The sequence below is a fragment of the Eptatretus burgeri genome, chromosome 7 (genome assembly GCF_056783735.1).
Source record: "Eptatretus burgeri isolate ZD-2024b chromosome 7, Ebu_testis_v1, whole genome shotgun sequence".
Lineage (NCBI taxonomy): Eukaryota > Metazoa > Chordata > Myxini > Myxiniformes > Myxinidae > Eptatretus > Eptatretus burgeri.
Genome location: NC_140967.1, coordinates 105,464,139 through 105,478,317, shown reverse-complemented (window position 1 = coordinate 105,478,317; position 14,179 = coordinate 105,464,139). Strand labels below are relative to the sequence as shown.

Below are 14,179 nucleotides of genomic sequence, written 5' to 3'. Positions count from 1 at the left end.
CTGTATCACGTGACATGCACTACCGGTCAGAAGTTTTAGAACACCCCCATTTTTCCAGTTTTTACTGAAATGTAAGAAGTTCAAGTCCAATGATTAACCTGAATTGGTACAAAGCTAAAGGCCCAGTCACACCTTGACGTTTTAGCCAGCTTATGCCGATTTTTGGAAAATTTGTGTAAAACGCTGGTACACGCCGAATACGTTATGGGTAAGTTTTGATAACATTGAGAACACGCTGAAAAACACTGCCATACGTCGTAGTACGCTGGCTTTAAACGTTGAACTTTTGGGTTTTCCTCAAATTTTTTCATGCTTGAAATTTTAAGACTTATGCCAGCGTATGACTCACACGTTCCGCATAACGCTGGCCATAAGTTGTAGGCATGTTATGCAATCGTTGATACACGTTGAAACACGTTACTTGTAAGTTACTCATAAGTCGAAACACGTCGAGGTAATGTTTAGCGCCCCGAAACTTATTTCTAACCTATGAGTAACGTTTTGTAAGCACGCTACACGAACGTTGTTCACACTTTGCAACACGTTACTTGAAAGTACTACTACTACTACCACCAACATCGATATCACTAAATTCTCTCGAACTACTACTACTACTACTACCAACATCGACATCACTAAATTCTCTCGAACTACTACTACTACTACTACTACTGCTGCCACTGCTACTGACATTGACATCTACTCAACATGGAGTCTGGAACACTGACGGGTTCCTCTTGTGAAGCCCATTTGTATATACCAATTCCCCTAAACGCTGCCAATACGCCATTATACGGTAGCTGTAAGTTAGAAACACGTTCAGTAAGTTATGTGGTCGTCCAGAAGACATCAATCAAATTCGTCTACATACGTCAATGTACGTTTGAGATACGTTACACATAGGTTCAAAGCACGCTACTAATAGGTTCAAAGCACATTACTCGTAGGTTAAAAATTAAGTTTCGGGTATGCTAAACATTACCTCGACGTGTTTCGACTTATGAGAAACTTACAAGTAACGTGTGGACGACGTGTGGAGTTTGTGGAGTTGTGTGGAGATTGTGGAGCGTGCCGAGAACTTATGCCAGCGTATGCGGAACTTGTGAGCCATACGTCGAGTACGTCGTAAAATTTTCAACATGCTTGAAATTTCACGACGTACTCAATGTACCACGTAATATACCAGCGTACTTCATTGTTTTTGATCGTGCTCCTAACGTATACACAACTTACCCATACCGTATTCGACGTGTCCCAGCGTTTTAGACACATTTTTCATAGGTCGGCATATGCTGGCTAAATCGTCAAGGTGTGACTGCGATGTTGACACTTCAAATTTTCAGGCGGTTATGATTTAAATCGGCGTGCGGCAGGTTTTTAACAGAACGCCACGAGTTCGTCGGCGATACGTGCAGCGCACTATGACCAAGTTAAACTATCGTTGGGCAAAGGTTGTGAACGCCGACAACAGGCTAAGCATTCGTTGGTATAAGTTATCTTTAACACAACGAAACGTTCTGTGCCCGTTACTAATACGTTATGCATACGACCAACACGTTGTGAATACGACCAAAACCTTTTTAAAAACCTCAAAACTTCAGCATACGCCAACGTTTTACGTGCATTTTTATACTTTGCCATTCCTGGCAAAAACGTCAAGGTGTGACAGGGCCCGAAGTGGTAAACTGCCAGAGGTTAAAAAACAACGTTTAGGTTACCAAAAACAAAAATAATACAAGTTTCAGAGTTGTTAAAAAAGGCCCTTTTCAGTGAACAAGTAATGGGTTGGCAACTGCCGCTGTTCTGCAGCAATGGAAGTAAATTAAGCCTTGAAAGTTGATGCAAACAATTCCTACAGGTGTCCCAAATTTTGTTGATTGGTTACAAACCCTCTGTCTGTATAAAAGCAGTGTTGGAACAGACTGTGTTGCTACACCCTCTGAAGCATTATTTCGACAATATTGCACTGCAGGAAGTAGTAGGCCTATATTGCTATCATAATGTTGACAAAAAGACAATTAACAAAGGAAGACAGACAGACCATGATAACCCTTAAAAGTGCTGGTCTTTCCTTTGGAGAATTTGCAAAGCAAGCAAAGGTGTGAGTGAGTACAGTTTCCTACACCATCGAAAGGCACTTGGAAACTGGAGGACACTCTGACAGGAAGAGGTCTGGCAGACCCAAAGCCACAACACAATCAGAAAACAAGTTTCTGAGAGTCAACAGCTTGCGTGATAGGTGGCTCACAGGACAGCAGCCTCAAGCACAGCTTAAGGCACTGTCACACCTTGACGATTTAGCCAGCAATGGCAACTTATAAAAATGTATGTAAAACGTTGGCGTACGCTGAAATTGATGTTTTTTTTTAAGTTTTGGTCATATTCATAACGTGTTGGTCGTATGCATAACATATTAGTAACGGGCACAGAACGTTTCGTCGTCTTATAGATAACTTATACCAACGAATGCTTAGCCTGTTGTTGGCATTCACAACCTATGCCCAACGATAGTTTAACTTGGGCATAGCGCGCTGCATGTATCGCCGAAGAACTCGTGGCGTAGCCTGTTAAAAACCTGCCGCACGCCGATTTAAATCATAACCGCCTGAATATTGTGTCAACCACGCAGTCACACCTTGACGATTTAGCCAGCGTATGCCGACCTATGAAAAATTTGCCGAACCAAGCTGGCACACGTCGAATACGGTATGGGTAAGTTGTGTATATGTTAAGAGCACACTGAAAAACGATGAAGTATGCTGTCATATTTCGTGGAACGTCTCGTACGTCGTGAAATTTCAAGCATGCTGAAAATTTTACGACGTACTCGCCGTATGGCTCACACGTTCCGCTACGCTGGGAATAAGTTGTAGGCATGATATGCGATCGTTGACACACGTCGACACAAGTTCCTTGTAAGTTACTCATAAGTCGAAACATGTCGAGGTAATGTTTAGCATACCCGAAACTTATTTTCTCCGTCAAGGCACATTTTCTTTTTTTCTCCTTGGCTCCTTGAAGGCACGTGACAAAATATCTGAAGTTGTTGTTGTTTTTTTTGTTTATTTTTTTCAGTCTATCACGAATTTTAAAATATATTCGGACATTTGCTTTTAAGTTTCGACGTCGACGTGACAATATCCTCAAACACAAAATATTCACAGAGGAGGAACTAAGAATAAGACATGAGCAAAGTGAAGAGGCAATCAGACGTGACGTAACGGCACGTGACGAAATATTGGAAGTTATTGTTTTTTTGTTTTTTTAACGCTGCCAATACGCCATACAGTAGCTGTAAATTAGAAACACGTTCAGTAAGTTCTGTGGTCGTCCGGAAGACGTCAATCAAATACGTCTACATATGTCAATATGCGTTGGAGGTACATTACACATAGGTTCAAAGCACGTTACTCATAGGTTAGAAATAAGTTTTGGGTACGCTAAGCATTACCTTGACGTGTGTCAACGATCGTGTAACTGCCCACAACACATTACTCATAGGTTATAAATAAGTTTCGGGTACGCTAATCATTACCTCGACGTGTTTCAACTCATGAGTAACTTACAATTAACGTGTGTCAACGATCGCATAACGTGCCTACAACTTATGGCCAGCGTAGCGGAACGTGCGAGTCATAAGTCGTAAAATTTCAAGCATGCTAAAATTTGAGGACAACCGCAAAGTACAACGATGAAAGCCAGCGTACTACGACATATGGCAGTGTTTTTCAGTGTGCTCTTAAGGTATACAAAACTTACCCATAACGTATTCGACGTGTGCCAGCGTTTTAGACAAATTTTTCATAAGTCGGCATACGCTGGCTAAATCGTCAAGGTGTGACAGCGCCTTTAACACTGGTCGAAGTAAGGAAGTCTCAGTTTCAACTGTGAAGAGAAGAGTTCGAGCTGCAGGTTTGACAGGTCGAGTGGCAGTAAGAAAGCCATTGCAAAGATGGCAAAATAAGAAATAGAGGCTTGCCTGGGCCATGAAGCACCACCAGTGGACTATTGAAAACTGGAAGGTCTTATGGACCGATGAATCAAAATTTGAAATCTTCGGTTCATTACGCAGGGTTTTTGTACACCGTCGAGAAGGTGAAAGGATGGTTCCTCAATGTATGACACCAACTGTCAAACATTGAGGAGGAAGCGTTAAGATCTGGGGCTCTTTTGCTGGATCCAGAGTCGGCGACTTGCACAGAGTGACTGGCACCCTGAACCAAAAGGGCTACCACAGCATTTTGCAACACCATGCAATACCCTCTGGTCTCCGCCAAGTTAGTCAGGGGTTCATCCTACAGCAAGACAATGATCCAAAACATACCTCTAGGCTATGTCAGAACTACCTTGGAAGAAAAGAACAAGGTGGTAGGCTTCAAATCATGGAATGGCCAGCACAGTCTCCAGACTTAAACCCTATCAAGCTGGTTTGGGATGAACTGGACAGAAAGGTGAAGGCAAAGCAACCTACAAGTGCAACACATTTGTGGGAACTTCTGCAACAGTGTTGGGAAGAACTTTCCGAACAATATTTAATTTCTATTGAAGAAAGGATGGCACGAGTATTCTGCTGTTGCATCTGCAAAAGGTGGCTACTTTGATGAGTCAAAAATTTAGATTAAATTTTGTTCAACAAAATGATTGCATGATTTCTTTTTTATCTGCAATTGTTTATTTGTTCTATGCTTTAATTTTGGAGTACATTGAAACATTAAACTGTTTAAATTTCAGTAAAAACTGGAAAAATGGGGGTGTTCTGAAACTTTTGACCGGTCGTGTATGACGACATAATTATCAATGAGCTCCAATGGTGAAAATTATGTCTATTGCACAAATAATTGCAGATAAAATTTTTTTTAAATGATTGGATCAAGCATTGCATTTGTTGAATTTTGACATCATAATAAAGGCACCGATGACATCATCAATATGCAAAACATGGCCAAAAGTATGTGGAAACCTCATCCAACATCTCATTCCAAAATCATGGGCATTAAGATGAAGTTGCTCCCCCCCCCCCCTTTGCTGCTCTCGCAGCCTCCACGCTTCTGGGAAAGCTTTCCACTTGATGTTGGAACAATGCTGTGGGAATTTGCTTCCAATCAGCCACAAAAGCATTAGTAAGGTCGGGTGCTGGTTTTGGGCAATTTGGTCTGGTTGGCAGTTGGCGTTCCAATTCATCCCAAAGGTGTTCGATCGGGTTGAGGTCAGGGCTCTGTGCAGGCCAGTCAAGTTCTTCCACACCGATCTCGACAAACAATTTCTGTATGGACCTCGCTTCGTGCATGGGGGCATTGTCATGTTGAAACAAGAAAAGGGCCCTCCCCAAACTGTTTCCGCAAAGTTGGAAGCACAGAATCATCTACCATGTCATTGTATGCTGCAGCTTTAAGATTTCCCTTCGCTGGAACTAAGGGGCCTAGCCCGAACCATGAAAAACAGCCTCAGACCATTTTTCCTCCTCCACAAAACTTTACAGTTAGCACGATGCATTCGGGTAGGTAGTGTTCTCCTGGCATCCGCCAAAGCCAGATTCGTCCGTCGGATTGCCAGATTGTGAAGCGTGATTCATCACTCCAGAGAACGCATTTCCATTGCTCCAGAGTCCAATGGCGGTTAGTTTTACACCACTCCAGCCGATGATTGGCATTGCACACGGTGATCTTAGGCTTGTCTGCGGCTGCTCGGCCGTTGAAACCCATTTTATGAAGCTCTCGACGAACAGTGTTTGTGCTGATGTTGCTTTCAGTCAGTTTGGAACTCGGTAGTGAGTGTTGCAAACGACGATGACCATTTTTCCACGCTACGCGCTTCAGCACTCGGCGGTCCTGTTTTGTGAGCTTGTGTGGCCTACCACTTCGTGTCTGAGCTGTTGTTGCTCCTTGACGTTTCCACTTCACAAAACAGCAATTAAAGTTGACCAGGGCAGCTCGAGCAGGGCAGATATTTGATGAACCGACTTGTTGGATAGGAGGCATCCTATGACGGTGCCATGTTGAAAGTCACCGAGCTCTTCAGTATGCCCCATTCGACTGCCAATGTTTGTCTATGGAGATTGCATGGTTGTGTGCTTCATTTTATACACCTGTCAGCAATCGGTCTGGCTGAAATAGCCGAATCCACTAATTAGAAGGGGTGTCCACATACTTTTTGGCCATGTAGTATAACTTATTCCGCATGGGGAGTACTTCACAATGAGCCATGTGTAAATGTTTTCCATGGAGCGTTTTGGGATATATGGAGGTGCAGTTTTTTTTTTTTTTTCCAAGATGGTGCCTGTACCACATGACAGATGATGTCATAATTGATGGGAAAAAAAAAATTATACAGGAGTAGATGCACCTCTGTGGAAAATTTTGTGTCAATCAGATCATCAATTGCAGAGAAATTTTTTTCCATACTGACCGGATCAAGCGTTGCACTTGTCGAATTATGACATCATAATGAAGGCACTGATGACATCATCATCAACATATCTTATTCCGCATGGGGAGTACTTGACAATGAGCCACGTTTCAATTTTTCCATGGAGCAGTTTTGTCGATATAGAGGTGCAAAGTTTTTTGGGGTTTTTCCAAGATGGCGCCTGCACTTCGTGATGGATGATGTCAAAATTATCATCATAAAATTTCTCCAGGAGGAAGCGCACCGATAGTCAAAATTTTGTGTCAATTGGACCAACAGTCGCGAAGAAAATTTTTTTCATGACATCGAATCAAGCATTGTACTTGTTGAATTGTGATGTCATAATAAAGATGGCGATGCCATCATCATTAACACATCTTATTCCCCATGGGGAGAACTTGACAATGATTCGTGTAAATTTTTTCCATGGCGTGGTTTCGTTGATGGAGATGCAGAGTTTTTCCAAGATGGTGCCTGTACCACGTGACCTGTGACATCATAATTATAACTAAAAAAAATTTCTACAGGAGGCGGTGCACCATTTGGAAAATTGTGTAAATCAGAACAACGGTTGTTGAGAAAATGAATTTTAAAAATGCAGACACGTATGTACATACGGCACACGTACAACGTGACTGATCGCTTAACTCCGCTTTTCGCTTAGCGAATAACTAGAGTTCATAAAACACCTAACCCCATGCAGTGCTGAGAAACAAGGACACAGGTAAGGTCTGCGAGCAGCAAATTTGATTGGTCAAGGTGACGTAAAATGCCGTAATATTTTGTCCAAGTACTGCTAAACGGAAGGGTTTCGAAAGTTCCAAAAAGGCGATTAGTCTTCTCCAGTGTTCAAGTAAATAATTCAATTGAAATAAAATAAAGATTTTAAAGGTGGAGGAAAAAAACAAACAAATACCAGACATTTACTGCCGTTGAAGTTTCCGGAAGTCTTATACACCACATTATTTAACACGTCACACGAGTTCTTCATGCCTGTTGTTTGTATCCTTTATGGCGTCCTTAAATACAGCAAGTTTCCGGTTTGGAATGATTTTCAATAGTCTTCGACTGCCAGGCTGGCAGAGTAAAAAAAATTATCTTGCTCCTCTCTGCGCATGTGTGTTCGGGATGAATGCAGAGTGAAAAGTACAGCTAAAGTACAGGTTCGTTTTCCAATTAGTGTTTAAAATAAAACATTCAATTGAAATCAAGTTGTTCCTCGATCATAAACCGATGTTTGTAAACAGACAGACAGACAGAGTGAACCAATTGCTTAGCCCTGCTTTTCACATCACACGCATGGGGTCATGAATGCAGCAAGGTTAGGGCCCAAGCACAACTTTTTCTACATTGCCTAGAGATGGAGATTTTTCCACTTGGTCAATGAAGGGAGGGCCCCAGGAACCCTACCTGGCCTTTTTGTTGTTTCATGGAACCAGCTTCCTGTCAAAAATGACCAAAGCTTAGTGTTTGATGCACAGACCGACTCAAAATCATGGGAAATGAATGTTCAGACTCAGTCCATAGCACTGACAACGTGACGACGAGCACGTACCCCACTGATATAAGGTGCATTTTCTGCTTGGCTGTCATCACCATCGCTGCAATCAACTTCTTCACTACCCACTCCTGCTTGTTTCTCCCTCTCAAAGTATTGTGAGAGGCGCTGCTTTAGCTGCTCGCTCCTCACCATGTCACACCCGTCAGCGCATGCCTCGTACGAGGGGAACTCCACACTGGTGGGTACGGGGAGACATCGTACATTGGCATAAATGATGGTAATGCGCAGGATGATGCCACAGTGAGAAAAAGACAGTTTCAGACATTATTCATTGCAAGCTGGACTATAGGCTAGATGGTTGTATTTTTAAAACAAAAATATTTTTGAAGAGATAACAGAAAACCTGCGGAAAGTTCTGAATGCATTCATGAGCCTGAAGAGGCCCCGTCGCTCTTGCTCCACCGTCCACTCGTACGTGGCATCCATGAGCTGGTCTAGCTGCTCTGGCTGCAGGTCACCGGGAGCACGGAAATGGAACGAGAGGTTCGAGAACTCCACAAGGACACCAGAGCGTGCTGCCAATGAAAGTCAAAAATATGGAGCAGCTGTGAACTCCAGGGGAAATGGTAGGAGATGTATGGAGGACCCCACACAGCCACAATGTGGGGGATGTTCAGAAAGTTATGAACAAGATACAACAGTCCAATACATTGACTTCCGGTTCTGGGTTTTGAGGAAACGGCTGGTTCACTCAGGGGTCTCTGCTGACTTTCTCAAAGTTAAGTTTCCGGTCGTTATTTGTCGTGTTTCGACGATATTTTGTGACCTACATGTTTACTTTGTGTTCCTAGCTCGGTTTTGTTTCAAAATTTGTGCTATTTTGTGAGTTTTCGTTGATTTTGTCATATCAGGTTTCCTTGAGGCCTACCCGTCTTTCCCATCTGGGTGCACGATCGATTTTATTTGTATTTTCTCCTTATTACCATCAGTTCATATTTTCTACATTTTTCCCACCGCCCCCCCCCCTTCTACCCCACCCAACTACACCCTCAGTTTCTTGTCTTAAATTAAATTTAAAAAAAAAAAAAAGGAAACTCCTTTTCCCCACGTATTCCCGAGTACCGACTCTTCTTCCTCTTTCTGCCGTCATTCCATCTTCCTTCTATTTGAGCCAACCCACTTTCACCATATCCCTTCACGATTTCTTTCTACAACCTTCCATTACCTAATTTAGTCGCATCTCTGACCTAAAAAAAAAAATCTCGTTTGCAAAGTATGTTCATGTTCCATCAATCGTCTGTTTTTTCCAACTTCAGTGCCAATTCACCCCATCGACTTAAATCTACCTCCTCCTCACCCCTCAGCTGATATCCCCTCTCCTTAGCCCTCCCATCTTGCCCCTCATTCGACCTCTACTCTAAGCACCTCTTCACTGTCTTCTGCTTCAGTATAAGCTCCTCCTCTGTTGTCCCAAGGTGTGTGTGTGGTGCTCTCACATCTGTTGGCTCCATTCTAACCTAACAGATATCTCCCTCTCTCAATCAGTACACTTGTCACCACAAACATGCTCCTCCTTTCCTCTCATCTCACCTCACCCTCTTCCCAACCCCTCAAATCATGTACCTCTCTCTGCCCACTCCATTCTTCATCATACCACCACCAAGTCTCATCTTTCCCCTCTCCACACATCTCCCATCGCCCTCCTGCTCTTTGGCCGTGCCTGCTCTTATCGTCTCCCCTCCTTCCCAAAGCTTCCCTCTCACCCCTCCCTCTCAAAGCAAACTTCACACTCTTACTTCCCTCTCAACTTTCTCAAAAACTCCCCCTTCACCCTTAACTCTCCCCACTCACCCTTCTCCCTCCAATCACCCCCCCACTCCCCCTTCTCAAAGTTGCCCCCCCTCACATCCACAAAGGTTCCTCCTTCCCCTGCCCTCTCTCCTCCAGTTCATCAATCCACCTCCTCCAATCTTCAACTGCCTTCTGCCCCCTCTCTTATTACTCCCCACTGTAGCTCAACCCAGCACCACCTTTTCTCCTCTCATCCAGCCCCCTCCCCTAGCTCTTCTGCAATCTCCCACACTCTTTCAACAACTCTCCTTACCTCCCCTCCCCTGAACCCAAAGCCTCCTCCCCTCCCTCTTCCTTAATAGTGTGGAGTTCAAACATCCGGGGCCTTCGCTCAAAGCTGAAAGATCTTTCCATACAGGTTACCACTGCCAAACAGAAACTTTCCTCTTCCAAGACATCTCTCACTCACTAGTATCTCTTCCTGGTTACTCCCTCCTCCGGTATGACAGACCTGAGCCTAGTCTTGGTGGAGGAGTTGCTCTCTTCATCAAAGATTCCATTCCTCACTCTCCATGCACTGCCCTCACTCCCCCACACCCCCAGGAATACCTCTGGCTACGGCTTCATCTCCACTCCCACCTCATGTTTATTTGTGTGTTTTACCATCCACCAAACAGTGATGACTCCATTTACACCTCACGAACCGAAAATATGGACAAACTTCTATCCTCTCATCCAAACTCTCTCTTCCTCATATGTGGCGACTTCAATTGTCATCATGCCAGTTGGCTTGGTGTGGGTACCTCTCTCACCTGTCATGGCACTTCAGCAAAAACTTTCTGCGACTCATTGGGACTGACTCAATTGGTCAATTTCTCGACCCGGATCTTAACCAATGGTACTACATCTCATCTGGATCTGATTTTGACAAATTTCCCTGAAAATATCTGCTGCTCTTCCTCCGCTCCAATCGGTTCTTCTGACCATGTCCTTGTCAAAGTGGACATCTCTCTGGCTATTATCAGAGAACCACCTCACCGCCGTCGAGTCTGGCATTTCACTCAAGCCGACTGGCAGGGTCTTCAAGCAGCCATCAAACTTCTCGACTGGTCTCCCATTGCTACTTTCTCAAACATCAACTCATCCTCGAAATTCTTTCAAAGAAACTTGCTCTCCCTCATGCACAGATTTATCCCATCTCGTCTTCAGTTGTCCTACCCTTCCTCCCACCCATGGTTTACTGAAGCTTGTGGTGAGGCAGTTGTCCTGAAACAACTTGCCTTCACCTTGTGGAAGGATAATCCAACTGAAGGCAATCTCAGTTCCTTCCATTAAACTCGGAACAAGTGTGTCTACTCTCAGGAGAGCCAGAAAACAACATCTTTCTAATTTCAAGTGTGAACTCTCAAACCTCTCTCCCTCCTCCAATTCCTGGTGGCATCGAGTTAAGTCAGTTTCTGGTGTATGATTCCTCCTCCATCCCCTTCCCTTACCTCATGTGGCTGCACTGCTGACACTGCACGTGAAGAGGCTGAATGCCTAAACTCCGTGTTTTCTTGTAAATCTGGTGTCCAAATCCCATCGCTTTCTGTACCCTCCTTACCCTGTCACTGGACTCTGTGTCCTTTTCTTCTGACAAGGTGGAGAGCTTGCTGTGAAACCTCGACTCAGATTCTGCAACCGGCCCAAACGGCATAAGGCCACATGTCCTAAAAACCTACTCCTCTGCTCTTGCTCTCCCTCTCTCCGTTATATTCACCCTCTCATTTGCTCAAGGTCATCTGCCATCTGCTTGGAAATCAGCAAACATTACCGCTGTGATAAAAAAGGTGCAAAAACAAATCCCTGCAACTACAGACCAATCAGCCTTCTCCCAATTATCAGCAAGGTTATGGAATCCATCATCGCTTCAGACATTAAATCCTTCCTCTTCTCCAATAGCTTGATTTCCGATCATCAATTTGGATTCAGACCAGGTCACTCTTCCCTGGATATGCTGCTTCTGCTCTTCCAACAATGGATCGAGGTCCTCAATGCCGGACATGAAATCAGAGCCATATCCCTAGATATGTCGCGTGCTTTCTATACGGTCTGGCAGCCTGCCCTGCTCACCAAACTCTCTTCCCATGGTATTCAAGGCCATCTCCACACATGGCTCGCAGACTTCCTCTCCTGTCGCAGTCAACGTGTGGCCCTAAATGGAGTTCTTTCATCCTCTCTTCCTGTCCAGGCTGGAGTTCCTCAAGGTAGCGTTCTGGGTCCTGTTCTTTTTCTGGTTTTCATCAATGATCTATCTGACTCTCTGGAAAATCTTCTTTATCTCTTTGCTGATGACTCCACCCTCTGCCGTACCATCTGTCATCCCTCAGACCGGCAAGCAGCAGCTTCTTCGCTCTTTGCAGATCTGGATAAAACCACAAGCTGATCCAACACATGGAACATGTCTTTCAACCCTGACAAATCTCACACTCTCACCATGTCTCTCAGAAAGGACCATCTGCAACCCCCCCCCCTACCCTCATCTACTTTCTCAACAATCCTCTTGAAGAAGTCCTTTCATTCAAGCTTCTGGCTCTCACTATCTGCCATGATCTTTCCTGGGAAAGCCACATTTCCAATCTGGCCTCCAAAGCCAGTTGCCGACTGGGAATCCTCCGTTGTGCAAAGTCCTTCCTCGGCCCACCTGAGCTCCTGACCACATCCAAAGCTTTGGTCCACAGCATGATGGAGTACTCCTCTCCCCTTTGGGCTGGTGCTCCTGCCTCTCACCTTTCTCAGCTTAACGCTGTGGAAACCAAGGCATTTTGGATAATTGGTATCTCCCGCGGTGAGGCTGAGCCTTTGGGCCTCGGCCTCTCACTCTCTCACCGCAGGCAGGTCGGTGGTGTTTCTGTTTTCTACAGTCTCCTCTCCGGTCTTGACCCCCCCCTCCTCTTCTGCTCTTCCTGCGATACGTCCCCCCCTCCCCCATATTTCCGCAGGGCACCCAAGGTCCGCCAGCAACCCCCTTCTGGTAAAACTACCAAAATCACTTATCGCTGCTCACCTTCACTCTTTCATTCCTCTTTTTTTTACCGCCTTTGGAACAAACTCCCACACTCTCTTCAATCCCACTCTTCCCTCCAGGTCTTGAAAACAGCTGTTGACCACCATCTCTTATCTTGCCCCATCCAAAACCTCGATCATTTCTAACCCCGTTAATCCACCCCAAACCCACCTTCTTCAAATTCCCTGCTTTCCTTCCCAAAAGTTCCTTGCCATGTAAGGTCCTGAAAGTCCCTTTAGTGTCCATTTTGTTTACCCCATGTATCCCACCCCATCTCTCTCTCTTTCACAGATCTCCTGACATCTCTGTTCCCCACTGTTTTGTCCTTCCCTCTCCCATCCCTCTCGTCTTCTGCCCCTCCCCCACCTTCTTGTGCATTCTGTGTGTTAGCTCTCATACGAGCCTCGACAATGTATACAAAAAAAAAATACATGCCCATTTATTATTTTCAATGTATAAATATTCACTTGAGTTCATCACCCTACACTGATAGTTTGCATTGAAAATTTCACTCTGATTTAGATATCTGAAGCAAATTTGTGCTCTCTCCCTCTCTCTTTTGTACCATACTCTTCACAGAGTGTCAGAGCTGCCAAAGCAGCTTCCTTCTTGTGCAAGGGTGATTTTCCAGTCGGAATGCAGATGCAACAAATCAACAAAACAAAGCTTCGCATGTGTCTCATCCCCAAGTGTGTCCACAAAACCTAAGTTGAAGCTCTTCAAGTAGAGGGAAGAGTGGGGGTGGAGATGTTGGTATGCAAGCAGGAGCACATGTGATATCACAATAAGTGGTTATTATGGGCAGACATGACTTGGAATGCGAGTGGCATACTGTGCCTGCCATCCGCTCCCACGGTCCATTGCAACTGTCGAAGGTCACGCTTGACGAGCGTGGGATCCCAGCCCATGGAGTCTGCCAAAGCGACCACATCAAACTGTAGCTCGTCGGGCAATCTAGAGTGAGAGTCACCCAGTTTGGCACGGCCCAAAGCCACAGCTACAGCCCAGCACCTGTGGTCCCAGAAACACAGGCTATGTTTAAGACAAACCAATGTTATTGGCCAATAAAAAGTGATTCAACTCTTAGTTTTATTGATAATAAACTTTGCTACCTGATCAGCACACAATGACCTGTCCTTTAATAATATTTGACATATTCAAGCAGGTGAAAAATTTGTTCAACTTTCATTTGGTCAGCATGCTCCAAATGCAGCACCCCATGTACAAGCAGTTGTAAAAGATGATCAATTGAATTTGTGGAGATTTGAGGAGAGGAGTTATGCAATGGACTTCCAAGTAATTTCTTACTTCTGGCTAACCCTTCGAAGCTGCTGTGGTCCTCCGTAGCACTGGAGCCTGCATGTGCAGTACGTGGGATGCAAGACCTGCAGGCCCACGTCTGCATGCAACTCCAAGTAGCACAGCAATGTCTCAAT

General features: G+C 44.7%; 1 protein-coding gene across 3 annotated transcripts in view; it reads right to left on the bottom strand.

Annotated features, from left to right (window-relative positions):
- The window catches only part of RECQL4 (RecQ like helicase 4), a 114,723-nt gene that overhangs the window by 19,859 nt on the left and 80,685 nt on the right, over positions 1–14,179 (bottom strand). For 2 of the 3 annotated variants that reach the window (XM_085890173.1, XM_085890175.1), the window contains exons 20-24: positions 14,052–14,179; positions 13,576–13,754; positions 8,310–8,481; positions 7,961–8,141; positions 7,816–7,848 (exon numbers count right to left, since the gene is read on the bottom strand). The exon at positions 14,052–14,179 is cut by the window's right edge and continues 2 nt beyond it. In XM_085890173.1, the coding sequence (XP_085746299.1) occupies positions 7,816–7,848; positions 7,961–8,141; positions 8,310–8,481; positions 13,576–13,754; positions 14,052–14,179 (693 nt within the window). The remainder of the gene's footprint in view (positions 1–7,815; positions 7,849–7,960; positions 8,142–8,309; positions 8,482–13,575; positions 13,755–14,051) is intronic. The other variant, XM_085890174.1, reaches the window with a different exon arrangement.